At 39.5% G+C, this 19,042-nt stretch overlaps 1 protein-coding gene across 10 annotated transcripts in view; it reads left to right on the top strand.

Annotated features, from left to right (window-relative positions):
- The window catches only part of PEX5L (peroxisomal biogenesis factor 5 like), a 278,603-nt gene that overhangs the window by 168,878 nt on the left and 90,683 nt on the right, over positions 1-19,042 (top strand). For all 10 annotated transcript variants that reach the window (XM_007195375.3, XM_007195378.2, XM_007195374.2 and 7 more), the window contains 2 exons: positions 302-398; positions 11,220-11,315. In XM_007195375.3, coding sequence (XP_007195437.3) covers positions 302-398; positions 11,220-11,315 — 193 coding nt within the window. The remainder of the gene's footprint in view (positions 1-301; positions 399-11,219; positions 11,316-19,042) is intronic.

Below are 19,042 nucleotides of genomic sequence, written 5' to 3'. Positions count from 1 at the left end.
AATTACTTTTTTAATGAAACAGAACTCTCTGTAACAAAAATGGTTTTGCATTTATTTACTTTTTGCATATAACTGACCTGAATTCTAAATCAGTCAGAGACAATAACACCTAACACATTGCAGCCACTTAAATTCCAAACGTGGTCATTATAATGGAAATATATATCTTTTTCATCAAAAGTCTGTTGAGAGCTTTGTTACCATGGTTCTCAACGATCCAAATTAACCAGATTTCTTGACTGGGTTTCTAGGTGAATTTGCTTCTCGATTTACATTAATTTCCTCCATGCGTCCCTTATAGGTCCTCAGAGCACAGATCTCAGCCAGAACTGAGTGGTGGGAAAAGCGCCCTGAACTCTGAGTCGGCTGCAGAGCTGGAATTGGTGCCTCCAACACAGGTAACAAAACCAATTCCTCAATGCACCTATCTTTTCTAATAGATAATTTATGTCATAAATATTTAAAATTTCACCAAAAAAATTTGAAGTATTTTTTCCGTATTTTCTATTTCATGTGCTTTCTCACTCAGTATCTGTCTCAATGCTTAAAATAACTGATGATAGATAGATAGATAGATTGATAGATTGATAGATTTGGCTGGAAAATGCGTCAATGAACTCACCATGTACTTAGCACTTTTTCCTTGTTCTACCACTTACTGTTCCTTTATTTTCCAATACAAAATCTGTTCTACTCCAGTATTAGCACAATTTATGTAACAGGCACAAAGAAGAGGAAATTACATCTTGAGCATTCATTCACAACTTTTCCCTACAGACCAAGGTACTCACACATCAGCATCCTGACTGTCACATTAAAATAAATTTGTTGCTAAGGAATAAATAATTATAGTATTAGCAATCATGATAATACTAAGAACTACCATTTGTGCGTACCCTCTAAGTATTAGGGACCTTGTGCTTTTCATATATTATATCTAATACTCAAGTAATCCTGTGAATTATTATTGGCCTCACTTTAAAGGTCTTTGAAGAGTCTTGGTAAAGTCAAAATCCTTTTACAGGGGCACCCAACTAATCACCAGTGGAAGTAGGGCATGAACCAGACCTGTCTGTCTGCTACTTGACCCTCGACTCCAATGTAACTGGTTTGCCTGTGACTAGTGACCTTGGCTGGGCCAAGAAGGGCCATCAGCCTCAGTGTTTTCATTTGCTCAAACACTTTGCAAGGATACAACCTTGATCTCTTAAGAAATGTGTCCACGTTCACGCATCTACAATCCAGCTGGAAATAAGTGGGATGAAATAAGCAAGAGAGATTTTCTTGAGTTTACTAGGTAAGGTATTGAAACTAAGAGGGAAGATATATTGTCTGAAGTGAGTAAAGGGATAATTATGATAATAGCAAACATTATTGAGTGCTATGAGAACGCCTTCTAATACATATTAATTAGCTCACTTGATCCTGACCAATGACTCTATGAGTTAAGTGTATTTTTTAACCCCATTTTATAGAGGGGGAAACTAAGGCACAGTGAGAGTAAGGAAAATTGTCGACGCACTCACAACCAGTAAGCGGCAGAGGGCAGGAAGACGCAGATAGGAAATGGAAGGCATCTGGAAACCTAGGCCATTAACAGCACCTCCACACGCACCTCACCCTCCACGAGACAGAGGTGGGCATTACTGCTCCCAGAGCTCAGCCGGAAAACAAGTCAGCTAACTTCCAGAACAAATAACCCTGGGAAGCTTAATGAATTGTAAATGTAGCGTGAAAATGTATTTTCTTCATCTTTGTTCATTCTGAATGTACCTTTTTAAAAAGCAAATTGATAACATTTATTAGAGAAACGTTTCTTGTTAAGTGCATTAGAGATTTAGACTCAGCTAAATAATTGGTACTGTTTCGTAAACTGGAATCCTTGGAACAATTTATTTTTCTTTAATTTTATTTACTTATTTATTTATTTGTTTATTTATGGCTGTGTTGGGTCTTCCTTACTGCACTTGGGCTCTTCTCTAGTTATGGCGAGCGGGGGCTGATCTTCGTTGCGGTGCGCGGGCTTCTCATTGTGGTGGCTTCTCTTGTTGTGGAGCATGGGCTCTAGGCGCATGGACTTCAGTAGTTGTGGCATGCGGGCTCAGTAGTTGTGGCTCACCGGCTCTAGAGCGCAGGCTCAGTAGTTGTGGCGCACAGGCTTACTTGCTCCGCGGCATGTGGGATCTTCCCGGACCAGGGCTCGAACCCGTGTCACCTGCATTGGCAGGCGGATTCTTAACCTCTGCACCGCCAGGGAAGTCCCTAGAACAATTTAATATAGCAGGAGAACACTAGTCTCTGCAGCAGGGGGAGACTTGGCACAGGTGGGCTCTTCCACACGGAGGTGGAGGGGAGGAGGATCAGCTGGGGTCCTCGGTTGCCGTGGAGACCCACAATGCATTTATCTTATTATTCCAATGACTGCTACTCTCCCGCTGGTTGTCTGATTTCATCCCACCACATTGTCCTTCCACTTACCCACCGGTGTGCCTTTAAGCAAACACAATGTGCTTTGGAAAATTTGTATGAGATTCCCAACATTGTCCTCCAAAATATGTAAAATGTCCTGAGATAGTTCTGTCTAGATAAATCATAGTGAATTATTTTAGAAGGTTACCAATTATTTATAAAGCATTCATCCCTTAAATTGTTTTCTTAAAAAACACTGCATGTTTACTTAACAAGATTTGCCTAAACTAAGGAAATTTATAATCTCCTAGTTTTAATTCCAGCCTATGGTTAAATAGAAAAATTTCATGAATTTGGGATTTAATCATCTAAAATATTGTCACTCAAATGGAACAGCAAGAGAATAGACTGATTCATCTACTTGTAATAAAAGACAGAAAGGTGTTTTTACTGTTAGAAGCATACTGCTCTTAAATATATGATCTCTTTACATAAATAAGATGATGAAGTGGTATAAAAATTCGACTTAAACTGACTTGCAAACTATTCAAGTAAACAATTTCAGCTTACCAAAATTTGTTACTGCTCCACTGTCACTCAGATGGCTTATAGGAAAATCAAGGAAATGTCTTCTTCTCCTTCAAGCCAACATAAATTATCTTAGTTCAACAGGTGAGGAGCTATTTACAAGCTTTGCTCAAAAATCATATTTCAGAATCACGAAGAGGATGAAAGCTCTCAATGAGAATTCTCATGTTTGTTCATTTTCAAGATGGGGAAAAAGAAAAACATAGACTAGTCTCTTTCAAATAGTGTTTTTTTTTTTTTAATTATTTATTTATTTATTTTTGGTTCTGTTGGGTCTTCGTTTCTGTGTGAGGGTTTTCTCTAGTTGCGGCAAGCAGGGGCCACTCTTCATCGCGGTGCGCGGGCCTTTCACTATCGCGGCCTCTCTTGTTGCGGAGCACAGGCTCCAGACGCGCAGGCTCAGCAGTTGTGGCTCACGGGCCTAGTTGCTCCGCAGCATGTGGGATCTTCCCAGACCAGGGCTCGAACCCGTGTCTCCTGCATTGGCAGGCAGACTCTCAACCACTGCGCCACCAGGGAAGCCCACAAATAGTGTTTTGAATATACTAATCAGAGTGGCAGGAGATTATAATAAATTATATAATCTCTGTATATTTAAAGAATAAAGTTTCTTGATATTATGCAAACTGTTATTTGTATTCCCTGGAGTTAATTATTTAAAGAAATCATGCAATCTGAAAAATTAAAAACATTTGAAAAATTGAAGAAAGACACAGAAGGTAATGATATAAAATTAGCTTTTCCATAAATGAGATAGTGGTGAGGCAAAAGAAAAAGAATCCGACTTCTGCCGGAGAGTGATGGTTCATGCATTTCTTTTTCAAGTCTGGACGCTGGAAGGAGTGCTCCAAGACAGGCTGTTTCCACCCTAAGCTGGACTTCATGAGAAGGTGGGGAAGCCAGGCTCTCCAAATACTGAGTCACAATCTTGTAACGCTCTGATTTTGCTGATTTTGGCAGAGCAGATGCTTCCTTCCACATTGTCAAAATTCCATCAAGTTGGCAGTATCCCAAACCAGAACAATCTAAACTTTAAAAGTGCAGATATGTTTCCTAAATTTTTAAAGGAATAATGTAAAAGGAAATGCATGTTAATAGAAATGTAAGATATTTCTAATATATTATTTGAAATGTTTACAATAATCTTGCGAATTAATGTTATATCCATTTCTCAGAAGAGAAATGCATCTTAGAGAACACAAGTAATTTTCCCAAGGTGACTCAGCTAGAATGGAGAGGACCCAGCCTTCAAATCACACCCATCAGCTTCTAAAGCCCTTGTTCTTCATCACACATCACCTCCTATCAGCCACATCTAGCTTATCCGCCTAAGAGAACTCACAAGACCATCGATTTCCCTTCTCATTGTGAGCCCTGATTATTACTTAGTTTATAGGGTTAATGAGTTAAGTGATTTGAAAGAATATCACTTTCCTCCAGAAACTTTGTAAGATGAATTAGGATTGTCATCCGATCTGAGGCCATAGGCAATTTTGTGCCTCCCCTCCCAAATTCATTCTCAACCTCTTACTCTTAGAAATGCTAATGGCTTCCGTTTTGTTCCATTTCAATTCAACAAATGAGATTGAATGTCTACTATCCATAAAGCCATAAGTGAGGCAGTGGAAAAGTTAGAAAGGTGAGAGCGATTATAAGAAGTATGAAGACCTTTATGTCTAGTAGCAACAATTAGAGAGTACACCGTAAATACAGTTTTGCTTTTCGGAAGACAGCACAGGAGCCATAGCAATATCCCTTTTCCCCTCCTGGCCACGCACAGTGAGCTGCCAATGAGGAAGAAAGCAAGGGAAGATGGAAGAAAGGAACAAAGCAAAGAAGGCAGAAAAACAAGAACAGCAGGAAAGCAAAAAGGAAGGAAAGAAATCTGAAGATCCTTTTCAGCATAGTAGAGAATCTACGCATACTAGGTACTCAACAAATACTTTTTAAAGTGAAAACATAAGGGATGCTAACAAAAAGGAGAAACAAAATGTTTGTCAAATTACAAAATTCAAGAGTAGAAGCTGATGGTGAAAGGACAGAAAAAAAAGGACAAATTTTTATTCTTTTATCATTTTGAGGCTAGTTCCAAAAATAATTTTTAGTTATGTATGCTAATAGACTGTCCATCCCCTTTAAAAATCAGCCCTGATCTGCCTTGATGTTCCATAACATAGAATTTCATAGTTGGGGGAAGATGGGAACCATGTGCTGCCCACCTTTGCACAAAACTTTGGGAATTTGCTCTTGACACATAAGGTCCAGGTTTTTTGTATACTTTCAATGATAAATGTCTGTTGATTGATTAAGAAAAAATATCCTGACCACCTTAATGAGGCAAGTGTTTAGATGATCTCTTCTAGCATGAGTCCAACTAGTCTGTAAAAACCACTAAACAAAAGTGTTCTAAACACAGATTTTTTTTTTTTTATGGAGCATAATTTTACTGGCATTTTATTTTATTTTATTTTTTTAAACATCTTTATTGAAGTATAATTGCTTTACAATGGTGTGTTAGTTTCTGCTTTATAACAAAGTGAATCAGTTATACATATACATATGTTCCCATATCTCTTCCCTCTTGCATCTCCCTCCCTCCCACCCTCCCTATCCCACCCTCCCTATCCCACGCCTCTAGGTGGTCACAAAGCACCAAGCTGATCTCCCTGTGCTATGCGGCTGCTTCCCACTAGCTATCTATTTTACATTTGGTAGTGTATATATGTCCATGACACTCTCTCACCCTGTCACATCTCACCCCTCCCCCTCCCCATATCCTCAAGTCCATTCTCTAGTAGGTCTGTGTCTTTATTCCCGTCTTGCCACTAGGTTCTTCATGACCTTTTTTTTTTTTCCTTAGATTCCATATATATGTGTTAGCATACTGTATTTGTTTTTCTCTTTCTGACTTACTTCACTCTGTATGATAGACTCTAACTCCATCCACCTCATTACAAATACCTCCATTTCATTTCTTTTTATGGCTGAGTAATATTCCATTGTATATATGTAAACACAGATTTTTAAATGAATTTCCAAAGTCACGCCTGATAAGCGCTAACCAGAAAAATGATAATAACAAAAGCCAATTTTTTTTGTTGTTTATTTTTCTTTTTTTGGCCACACCGCCGACGTGCGGGATCTTAGTTCCCCAACCAGAGATCAAACCCGTGCCCCCTGCATTGGGAGGATGTAGTCTTAACCACTGGACTCCCATTGAAGTCCCAAAAGCCAATTTTATTGAGCACTTACTATGTACTGAGCATTTTGTGTGTATTATTTACATGAATTATTGCACTTGAGTCTTATATGGACTCCATAAGTGAATATACACTTGGCAGATGAGAATACTGAGAATTGGGAATTCCCTGGTGGTCCAATGGTTAGGACTCCATGCTTTCACTGCCAAGGGCCCTGGGGTTTGTGAATTAAGATCCCACAGGCCGCATGACACAGCCAAAAAAAAAGAAAAACAAAAAAACAAAACTGAGGATTATAGAGATTAATTTGTCCAAGGTCACCATTAATAGTAAATGGTAAACCAGGATTTGACCCCAGGCAGTCTGACTTCAGAGAGTGTGCTTTTAATGGCCGTTACATAAGGTCTGCTAGTTGTTATATTTTTCTTTTCTACAGTTAAGCAGATCCCTTTTCTCCTTCAATTTCTTTTGGAAAGATGCTGAGCTTTTTTAAAATGTGTTTCTATGGCAGATCTCTAGCAATTGTATGAAAAGCTATCAACAACTGCTACAGAGGGTAGCCAACAAAATTATGCTAGGACAATGACAGCCACAAATACAGTCATTTGCAAATCATAATTTTGATCACAGTCATAATTTTGAATAAAGAGAACAAAGCATAATATTATTTTTAGAGTTATTTAATTCTTTCTTCTTTCCCTTCACCTAGTGCCGATCATTCAGTGCAATCGACAGCTGGGGGAATTAAATGCTTTCTTCTTTGGAGACTGTAATACCCTAAAATCCAATTAGCTTAAACCAATTAAAATGCTGTTTTTAAAGCCAAGGCATTTCCAGGAGGTTGCTGTTAACTGTGGAGCATTTTTCAAAATCATGCAAAGAAGAAAAGAAATGCCTATATCAGGGTATATTTGTGAACTCCAGAGTTCCACCTACGTGCACTTAATGTCAATTTTGGGATCAGAGGTTCTCACAGTGTGGTCCCTGGACCAGCAGTATCAGTATCACCTGGGAACTTGTTAGAAATGATGATTCTACAGCCCCACCCCACGCCTACTGACTCAGAAACCCATGGGGGTGGAGCCCTGCAAACTGTGGTTGAACATGACCTCCAGGTGATTCCAATGCATGCTAAAGCTTGAGAACTGCTATTATAGTCATTGTGCTACCAAAATAATGGCAACTCAGACTTACAGGTGTAACTGTCCTGTTTATCATTCCTCTAGTTAAATACTAAGAAATACCTGCAGTTTACAAGCATTATTTATGTTTTCCCATATTACAGTTTTGCCTGTCATGAAATTAGATGTAAATTTTTTTTAAAAGTGTTGTTCGAAAAGAAGGCTGATCTTACTATGTGTTATAGTCTATATTTCATTCTCAGTCCTAAATCAGCATGTCTGGGCACACTGCTGAGTTGCTAAAAAGTCTCAGAACCTTTAGATGTATCCTACTCTCAGCTTGAAAACTGCCTCTGTTTACATTCACTACCTTCTTACATTTTATAACATTTATTTTACGCTTCCTTGGGCAAAGTAAATGTCTTTAAAATGTGAGGTAGATAATATTTGAATTAGTAATAACATAAAGCTTTTCTAACAATGTGGAAAATAGCACTTACCTAAATAGTAACTGTACTATCAAAATAAAATTTCATTTGCACAGTAAGATTCTATTTACACTTGCTGTTTCAGGCAGTAAAGAGAATATGAACTGTAAGTCTAGAATCCTGAGAGAGAGATTTTCCTCTTCTTCCTGATACATGGTACGCTTTGCATCCTGTGATTCATAATCCCCTTGGGTCGTGAAACATTGATGAAGGGAAGCCAGTGACAGTAATGGAGTCCTGTTAGGTCAGGCTTCACAGGAAAGACAGATCATATTTCACTGGTGAAAAGTACCTCTAATAAAAGGAGGTGCCTTGGGAAAAAATATTAGTGCTTTCTCTTTCTTCTCCTAATGTCATTCATGACATTATTATATAAATGCACAAAGTTTATTTCTTACTATGTGTCCACATTTTTAAAAATTTATTTGTTTATTTCATTCATGAAGGAACCAGCAGGAAGACAAAAGATTTGGTTCCAAAAGCAAAGGATTAAGGAACAGAGATTTATATAGCCAGTTGGGAAAGAAGTGCCAAAATAAGTTTACCAAGTTAGATGTAAGATTGATTAACTTTCTACACGACAGTAAAGTCCTGTCATCTTTGGGGTTAACTTCTCTACCAGGCTATAACACCCTAACAAGCTATCAATTCTAAAAGGTTATAAATCATCTGCACCTTTATATTTGTTAATCAAATATATTGTCACCCAAGAGTGTCAGATGAAGGTTGAAGTGGGCTGAATGGTGGCCCCCCAAAAGATATGTTCACATTCTAATCTCTGGAACCTGTGTCAATCTCCCCCTTCCTGCCTCGATTGTCTGGGTTAGAAAAAAGTAGTAGCTTCCACAGGGCCCAGAGAATAAGGGAGGATGCTTGTTCGTGATGGCCACTGGGCCTGGCCCACCAGAGAGCAAGCCACTGATGCCAGGGCAGGCCCTGACCTGCCCTCATGGCCCTCCCGTTTCTGACCACAGGCGCTGCTCCAGAGGTCTCAACCCTGAGCTGCCCACAGACCTTGCTCTTTACTAGGCACCCCACCTGGGCATCCTGCAGCCACGCCCCACCCCCAGAACCAGGGCTTGCTAGCACAGAGCTCTGCCACTCCAGGCACAGGACAAAAAACAAGTCCCTCCCAATCTCCTATAAACCCTCCTTAGACTCCAGACTGGCCAGGAGACCTTGAGAGAAATATCTTTAATTCAGTCATTCATATATTCCCTGGCAGCATATTTTCAACCAATATTTGCTGATTATTTATGGAGCACCAACTATTTGCAGGAGATGCCAGGGATACAGCAGGGAGTAAATACATCAAGGAGGAGAAAACATATATTAATGTTCAAATAAATTAACCTTTCACATTCATTAAAGCAAACTGCAGTCTAAGACTGTTATTTATGCTCAGAAATTTTCCTAATAATTACTTTATTTTTATTTTCAGCCCACACTCTTTTAGACGGCTTCTTGGCTAACGCCCTCAACCATGCATGAACCTCCAAGGGACAGATTTCTATATTTTGCATCTTCCTAAAATGGCCAGTTGAGCACAGCCTCCTGTGAAAGGCCGTGGGTCCAGTGGTTAGGCACATGGTCCAGAAGCACCAGCTCTACTACTTAACTAGCTGTGAGACTAGGGGCAAGTTTTAATTAATTACTTAATTGCTCTCTGTGCCTCAAAATCGTGGAGTTAATGGTAGGACCCACCTCAGGCTGCTGAAAAGACAACATGAGTTATAGTAAGTAAAGGACTTGAAGCAGCATCTGGCATTTAGTGAGCCCTGGTATTCCCACTGTATAATCATTAAAGAGGGGGGTTCCACTTGAGGACCAGTGATGGTGGAGAAAGAATGAAAAGCAGCTGAGCGGAATAGATGGTAAGTGCTGGGTGAAGATCAAAATTTCACTATAGTTTTGGTTCTCAGACATGACTGCTCTTCAAAATCACCACAGGAGCTTTTCAAACTTAATTTAATTTTCAAACTTAATTTAATTCATGGGCCCCACCTTCAGAGGTCACTTCACTGGTCTAGGGTGGGACCCAAGCCTGTTCAAGTAATTGAACAACCTCCATAGAAGTGGAGGTTGAGCATTCCTGCAGGACAGCAATCTACCACCTGGCCGAGGAGCCACGCCTGCCCTGCAATGAAAGGGGGCGGGGGACTTCACTCCAAGCCTCTCTCCTCCTTCTCCCCAGGCCTAGCTGCCTTAGCAGGGCAATCCCTCCTCCCGCAGTCCGTCCACAGGCATCCTTGGGGCATGCATCACTTGTCAGGCCCTGGGCTTGGGATGGGGCAGTACAAAAGCTATCAGACAAAATCTTATCCACGTGGACCTCACAGCAGAGAAAGAAGATAGAGAAGAAAGCAAGCAGTTACATGGAGAAAAATCGAAACACTCTGAATGCTCATAGAGCTCTAATCGAAGTACCGTATATACTTACTGGGAAATCCCTGGGGAAAGACTGAGGTAGATCTGTAAGTACAAAATGTAGAGACTCTCCAAGGTACATTGTTGAGTAGAAAAAGGTAAACCACAGAACAGCATAACATTTATGTTTCAAAAAACTTTTTGAAACATGTTTCGATATTCTGTCTATGGGTGCATAAATATATGTAACTTCAAAGAAAAAAGGTCTAGAATTACACCTCTTATTTTCCATGATTAATTTTTTTTTCAAAAAGAATGTATTCATTGTTTGTGAAATTTAAAATAATAACATCTTTTAAATTCCAGCAAACTCTTTGTGGGGGGTCTTCTGGAAATATTTGCATTTAGCTAAGTTAAGATGTATATCACATTGCCTGTTAATTGCGACAAAGCAGTTGGCATTACCAGACATGATTTTATCTAAGTGACTATTATTGAGCAGAGAGCAATGTCCTGAGGAAATGGGTCGTGAGACAAATGTGTGCCAGTAGAGATAAGGCAAAGGAAAGAGAATTCGGCATGAAGCTCAGCTGAGTATAAGGAAAAAGACCTAGCAGCTACCTTCCATGTCTGCAACTTTCACAGTTTCACCTGAAGCTGGTCCTCCTAACAAGCTGAAAGCTCGAATATCAGCTTCCAGGTCTAGCCTACTAATAGAGATACTCCATCTTAGCTGCATATTAAAATCACATGGGGAGACTTACTAAAATATCAATGCCTTGAACCAAGACCAATGAAAAGTAAGGTCTTTGGGAGGTTGGGCCTGGGCGTTGTTTTTAATACGACCAGGGCTGAGACTCACTGTTCAGAGACGCATGCATGCACCCTCCCAGTTTGGACTCCCTCATGCTTGCAAAGAACTCCAAAAATGGCATCAGTTGCAGGTGCTTCTTAAACTCTAGGGTACTATGGGAAAAGGAAAAATATTTGTATTTTTGTATTATGTGATTCCGAAATGGTAACACCATGTGTTTGGTTTATTTCAGGCTCGACTGACCAAAGAACAGCGCTGGGGAAGTGCATTGCTTTCCAGAAACCACTCCTTAGAAGAGGAATTTGAAAGGGCAAAAGCAGCAGTGGAGGTAAGTTTTTTGGTTTGTTTTTCTGTTTCATGTTTCTGAGAATGGAATTCAAAAAAATCAAACTTCAGCAGGATACATATGAAATGGGTCTTTATAGACATGAAATAATCATGACTATGATTGTTAGAATGAGACGTGTTACCAGAGAACTTTTGACTTCCCACCCGGGGTGACTAATAGATGTCACCTCTTATGCCAATTCTGTGGTAGATTATCAGTGACTTCTGGAGTCTTGGGTCAGAAAACTCTGAGCCTTGAGTGCATCCCATGATGAACCTATGCTATGCATTTGCTATGCTTCTGTGAAGCCAGGGTTCATGCCTGATGTTTTTATCTCCCTGGCATCTAGCACAATGTCTGAAACATAGAAGGTTTTACTACCCCTGAAATAGTATACATTTTCCTAACTGGGTGGGGGGAAAAGGCAGGGCTGAGATATTCTAATCAATGGATAGCCCATCTTGACTTGAGCCATAAATTTTTTTACTGTTAAGGGTGTCCAAAACAATGACAATGTTGATAAATCAAATGAAACATTTAATTTGAACATTACTTTCCTTATTTAGCCTTCTAAAGAGAGATAGAGAGAGGGAGAGAGAAGGAGGAAAGAAAGGGAAAAGGGAAGCCAAAAAAAACCATCCTTTGCTGTTTTTTATGCATTTCCTTCCTGGGTAGAAGCGCAAAGAGTGCATCACAGGTGCCATCTATGATTCTCACCAAAGCTTTGCTAGAAGACTATTTGAGAGTTGAGCTTTTCACCCAACCCAAGTATGAACTTGCCAGGACCTCTGTTTCTATTACTGATGTGAAATCTTGAAAATTGAAAGTATTCCTGTAATATGGTTCATTTATGTGGCCGTCTTAACCTCTAGAATTTGGATGAAATTATTATACTACGGGCAGTCTTTCAGTAACTCCATACTTGAAGTGCAATTAAATCATACTTGCAATTTAATATTAAAAAGATTCTTTATATTCTAGGAAATAATTCCAGCCAAATTTCCTATCATCATTCAGAAACCTAATAAGAGAACACTTTTATCTCATCACAATACAATCCACCCAAATTTCTTCTTTTAATTTTAACCTTTTTAATTAAAATAAAAGTTAAGGCATATTTAGTGCTCTTGAACGTGATCAACTGATAGATTTGATTGAGACCAGCTGAGTTCAATCAAGTTGTTCAACTGCATGGAGCCTGTAGCTCAGTTTATCTTAAATGTAGATTTTTCCAGACTTAAGAGCTAATTTAAGTTTCTTTTGAGCTCCTACTGTGTATAGGACACTGAATTAGCATTAAAAAGAAGATGATTTAGAACCATAGAATCTTGGGGCAGTAAAGACTTTATAATTTATCTGGTTCCTTTTATTTTATTTTATTTTTAAATGAATAGCCCAGTTTGCTTTTTTTTTTTTAAAGAAATTCACGTTCTTTATTTATTTATTTATTTATTTATTTATGAATGAATGAATGAATGACTGTGTTGAGTCTTCGCTCCTGTGCGAGGACTTTCTCTAGTTGCGGCAAGTGGGGACCACTCTTCATCGCGGTGCGCGGGCCTCTCACCATCGCGTCCTCTCTTGTTGCGGAGCACAGGCTCCAGACACGCAGGCTCAGTAATTGTGGCTCACGGGCCCAGTTGCTCCATGGCATGTGGGATCTTCCCAGACCAGGGCTCGAACCCGTGTCCCCTGCATTGGCAGGCAGATTCTCAACCACTACGCCACCAGGGAAGCCCTTTTATTTTTTTTTTTAACATCTTTATTGGAGTATAATTGCTTTACAGTGGTATGTTAGTTTCTCTGGTCCCATTTATAATGAGACAGTGAGTTCAAACTCAAAAGACTTAATTACAAAGTAACATCAACAAGAAAAAAATTGTCCATCTGTGTATCTATCTATTCATAAAATCACTTAATCTTAGTTTTGGTAGAGACCTTAGAATCCATCTATCCCAACCAGGCATACAAAACAATTTTCTTTTCAAACATACTTGACAAGTTATTTATTCAAACATACCCTGTTTCTACTTGAACATTTTCAATTAAGAGCAACTCACTTCTTTTCAAGAAAACCTGTTTCAGTTTTGGACAATCCTAACAATTAAAAAAGCTCTTCCCTGAATTAGGCTGAAATTGGCCTACAAGCAAGTACCAGTTTTCTTACCCCTGGCTTTGTCGTCTCTGGAACAAGGCAAGATTAGGTGAATCCCTTCTCTACATGATGCCCATTCACCCCAGGAAGCCTTGTTTTCTCCTGGCTTCTCCTTGTCTCTTTGGAATTGAGAGACCAGAGTTGTTATTCCAACTTGTTGCTCATAACTAAATAACAACAAACATCTCATTAACCAATATAAGTCTCATTTTTCCACACCTCTATGGTCCTTTCCAGCTGCAAAATCCTAAAATGCCATAAGTTACTTGAAGTAGTCATTCAGCAAACATTACTGGCTATCTGTATGTGCTGGCTGCTGAACTAGGTACAAGAGACAAAGGAATGAGCCAGCTTTGAGTAGTTGTCTAACAATGGCATGGACCAGATGACCAACTCAGGCAAGACATTTGCTCCCTTCTACTTTAGTTTCTTCATTTATAAGATGAGGGGCTTGGATTTTTAATATACTAAGAATGCTATACGTTTGTAGCTTCAAGTGAAGTGAAGTAAATGGTAAGTACAGAATTCCCAGCAAAGCAGAAAATTGTAAGCACATTTGCTCAGCTGGAAGCCTGGAACTGAGAAGCTTCCTTAAGGAATGAGGGAGAATGATGCTGACCAGAAAGTGTGAACAGGTGTGGAGAAAACAGGCGCGAGGCATGGGGGCGGGGGTTGTGTTTCACTAAGCTGATGGTAAATCAGACCTTCAAAACTGCACACATACGTGAACTACTTACTTCCCAGCATTATTCTTATCCAGGGTTTAAACTAAATCCATAGTAGAAGACATAATAAAACGCATCAGAGTCTTGGAAATATACATGCCCCTCGACCCAGCCACTTCTTAGAATTTATGCTAGAGAAATAATCATGAAAGTTTGCAACATTTTATCTGTAGAATTTTTTTAAATAGTGAAAATTTGGGAAAAGCTCAAGTGTCCCATTACAGAGAATTAACTAAGTTATTATCTCTACAATAAAATGCTATGTAACCATTAAAAACTACATCATAGAAAAATATTTAACATCATGTAAAAATGTCTAGTGATAATTGGAATAATTTATATACTGACAGTTTTACAATATGATCCCAACTTCATAAAATGATAGTAGCTTGATACCTAACATGTTAGAATACATACTGTGTGCCAGGCATTACCTCGGGAGCTTTGCGTGGATTCTCATTTAATCCTCACAGCAGTCTTATGAGGAAGGTAATATTACTATTCTCATTCTGCAGATGAGAAAACTGAGGCTTAAAGATATTGCAGACAGTTACGTGGCATTTTCTAAGCAATTAAGATAGACCTGAAAATGAACAACTCTCATTTAGCAAGTTACAAAGTCATGATTTTTACCCAGACTCCAGAGCCCATATTCTGAATCACTGCACTGTATAAGCATAAAGAGAGTCTGTGCCCAAACCTTAACAGTAATTATCCTTGGGTGGCTGGATTTGGAGTGATTTCTTCCATTAGCTATCTATATTTTCCAAATGTTCTATCATAAACATGTATTACGTTGGTAATCAAGGAAGAAGTGGTGAACTATAGACACTATATTAGAGTCTAAGGTTCTTAAGAGAACTAAAAGTGCCACATTCTTCATTTCAAGACCAATAAAGAATGGCATCACAGATGGGCTTCACCAGAGACTGTTCTAAACACTAGTAAGACCCAGATGAAAACCATGCCTGGAGCAAGTTGAATTTTTCCAGTCTCCATTTTTATATCGCTGATTCCAGTATTCCTTCTATTTCACATTCTATTCCATTCTTAAACCCTCATATTTTTTTGGTCATCATCCTGCCTCCTGACCTGGCACCTGGTCCTCCTTCTGCGCCTAATCCCCTCACAAGCTCCGGGGCACTGCTGCACTCTCTATTCCTCTTGCACAACAGCCTCATTGCCTGCTGTCCCCACTCTGTCTTTTTTTTTTTTTTTTTAAACAGTTATTATTTTATTTGACAGATGTTTAAACTGAGAGGTGAGCATAGGGACTAATTTTTTTTTAACATCTTTATTGGAGTATAATTGCTTTAAAATGGTGTGTTAGTTTCTGCTTTATAACAAAGTGAATCAGTTATACATATACGTATATCCCCATATCTCTTCCCTCTCGCGTCTCCCTCCCTCCCACCCTCCCTCCCTATTCCACCCCTCTAGGTGGTCACAAAGCACCAAGCTGATCTCCTTGTGCTATGTGGCTGCTTCCCACTAGCTAGCTATTTTACATTTGGTAGTGTATATATGTCCATGCCACTCTCTCACTTTGTCCCAGCTTACCCTTCCCCCTCCCCATATCCTGAAGTCCATTCTCTAGTAGGTCTACGTCTTTATTCCCGTCTTGCCCCTAGGTTCTTCATGACCATTTTTTTTTTTTAGATTCCATATATATGTGTTAGCATACGGTATTTGTTTTTCTCCTTCTGACTTACTTCACTCTGTATGACAGACTCTGTGTCCATCCACCTCACTACAAATAACTCAGTTTCGTTTCTTTTTATGGCTGAGTAATATTCCATTGTATATATGTGCCACATCTTCTTTATCCATTCATCTGTTGATGGACACTTAGGTTGCTTGCATGTCCTGGCTATTGTAAATAGAGCTGCAATGAACATTGTGGTACATGACTCTTTTGGAATTATGGTTTTCTCTGGGTATATGCCCAGTAGTGGGATTGCTGGGTCATATGGTAGTTCTATTTTTAGTTTTTAAGGAACCTCCATACTGTTCTCCATAGTGGCTGTATCAATTACATTCCCACCAACAGTGCAAGAGGGTTCCCTTTCCTCCACACCCTCTCCAGCATTTATTGTTTGTAGACTTCTTGATGATGGCCACTCTGACTGGTGTGAGATGATATCTCATTGTAGTTTTTTTTTTTTTTTTGTAGTTTTGATTTGCATTTCTCTAATGATTAATGATGTTGAGCATTCTTTCATGTGTTTGTTGGCAATCTGTATATCTTCTTTGGAGAAATGTCTATTTAGGTCTTCTGCCCATTTTTGGATTGGGTTGTTTGATTTTTGATATTGAGCTGCACGAGCTGCTTGTAAATTTTGGAGATTAATCCTTTGTCAGTTGCTTCATTTGCAAATATTTTCTCCCATTCTGAGAGTTGTCTTTTTGTCTTGTTTATGGTTTCCTTTGCTGTGCAAAAGCTTTTAAGTTTCATTAGGTCCCATTTGTTTACTTTTGTTTTTATTTTCATTTCTCTAGGAGGTGGGTCAAAAAGGATCTTGCTGTGATTTATGTCATGGAGTGTTCTGCCTATGTTTTCCTCTAAGAGTTTAATAGTGTCTGGCCTTACATTTAGGTCTTTAATCCATTTTGAGTTTATCTTTGTGTATGGTGTTAGGGAGTGTTCTAATTTCATTGTTTTACATGTAGCTGTCCAGTTTTCCCAGCACCACTTATTGAAGAGGCTGTCCTTTCTACACTGTATATTCTTGCCTCCTTTATCAAAGATAAGGTGACCATATGTGCGTGGGTTTATCTCTGGGCTTTCTATCCTGTTCCATTGATCTATATTTCTGTTTTTGTGCCAGTACCATACTGTCTTGATTACTGTAGCTTTGTAGTATATTCTGAAGTCAGGGAGCCTGATTCCTCCAGCTCCATTTTTCTTTCTCAAGATTGCTTTGGCTATTCGGGGTCTTTTGTGTTTCCATACCACTTGTGAAATATTTTGTTCTAGTTCTGCCCCACTCTTGTCTTTCCTCTTCAGGGAACATTCTTCCCCCAGATCCTCATGTGGCAGGGTCCTTCTTGTCATTCAAATTTTAGCTTGAGTGTCAACACCTCAGAAAAGCTGAACCTGACCACCAGTTGCTATCACAGCACCTAGAGTTTTGTTTTTCATCCTTATATTTATCACTTCATCTTTCCTTATTTGTTTTTATTTATCTGTTTGTTCTCTGTCCACTTTAAAATGTAACCTCTGTGAGGAAAGGAAACTTCTCTCTTATTTAACACTGTACCCCAAGATCTAAAACAGTGCCTAGTACCTAGTAAGTATTTAATATTTGTTGAATTAATGGATGGATGGCTAATTGTTAATCACCTAATGTGAGAAACACTTCTATCTATTGTTGCTTATAACGTGCCGTATCACCTTCTAATGTAATTTAGTATTTGCATTTTCATAGCTGATGTAAACAATCAATTCTGTCTATGGTGTATGTATTTCTACCAGGGACTGTACTGAAGTGTCCTCTGTGGCTGTCTTGGTCTCAGTGTCAGTCAATGAGACACATTTATTACAATGCAGGTAACACCAACCAATCTTGCCATGGAGTAACATTGGGCATGTTTTATATTCTGCATGGTATGAACTAGGCTATACTTACACTATGTAATACCTGACAACATGCAATTCAACTAACATTGAGCTAAAATGCCCTAAAATTCCATCTCTTCTACTAAAGACAACTAACACCACGTGCACATTTATTGCATATCTTATGTGACCTGGGAACCTGTTTATGTGCGAAGACTGACATTGCTTAAACCCAGGTTGAACGACGGTTAGATCTCCTGAGGCCTTATGTGGGTGAAGCTTTTTGCCTGCATATCTTACATTTTATCACTGCAAATTCATCTCGGCTCAGCGTATTGTAATTTTAGGACAAAGAGCCAAATACTCCTATTTGGGGCTTTAAAAATATGCCTCTTCCCTGAAGGAGCTTCCTCCATACTTCCTCCTGGATTTTCTTCCTAGCCAGCAGCCTAAACACGCTGTCAGCTACAACAGGTGCCTGGGAAAGATGCACTGGGAGGCACAGAAGTGAGAAGCAGGGAAGGAGCCCCAGGGGCTCAGGAACGGAGATCCCTAGAGCGACCTGTGCTGCGTCAACAGAGGAGAGAGGAGGTCACGTGGGCAGGCAGCACACCTGCAACCACACATCAAAAATACCTCTTATCACTGTCAGCACAGAGGGAAAGAGCCAGCCAGCATCTGGCACTGTGTTTAGCTAGTTAGTCTCTCTAGGTGCCTCAGCCTTCAAAATAAACTGGATGTAGCAACAAATTCATCAGACATGTTTGAAACTCCTTCTGTGGGCCAGGCACTGGGCTAGGTGCTAGGAATAGAAAATTGAGTAAGATAGCTGTGCCCTTAAAGATCTGGAAGAATTGCAGGTATTTTGCAGCTCAGGAGATCATCAAGTACAGTTTATCCCATGGTATAGTTCAGCGGTCCCCAACCTTTTTGGCACCAGGGACCGGTTTCGTGGAAGACAATTTTTCCATGGACCAGGGTTTGCGGGGGGATAGTTTTGGGATGATTCAAGTGCATTACATCTATTGTGCACTTTATTTCCATTATTATTACGTTGTAATTTATAATGGAATAATTATACAACTCACCATAATGCTGACAGGAGGTGGAGCTCAGGCAGTAATGCAAGCGATGGGAAGCGGCTGTAGATGCAGATGAAGCTTAGCTCACTCTCCGGCTGCTCACCTCCTGCTGTGCAGCCCGGTTCCTAACAGGCCATGGACTGGTACCTGTCCACAGCCGGGGGGTTTGGGACCCCTGGTATAGTTATTGTGGATTTATATGTCCA

This window comes from Balaenoptera acutorostrata, chromosome 4, assembly GCF_949987535.1.
Source record: "Balaenoptera acutorostrata chromosome 4, mBalAcu1.1, whole genome shotgun sequence".
NCBI classification, from domain to species: domain Eukaryota; kingdom Metazoa; phylum Chordata; class Mammalia; order Artiodactyla; family Balaenopteridae; genus Balaenoptera; species Balaenoptera acutorostrata.
The sequence above is the reverse complement of the archived record's forward strand: the minus strand, read 5'-3'. Positions and strand labels throughout refer to the sequence as shown.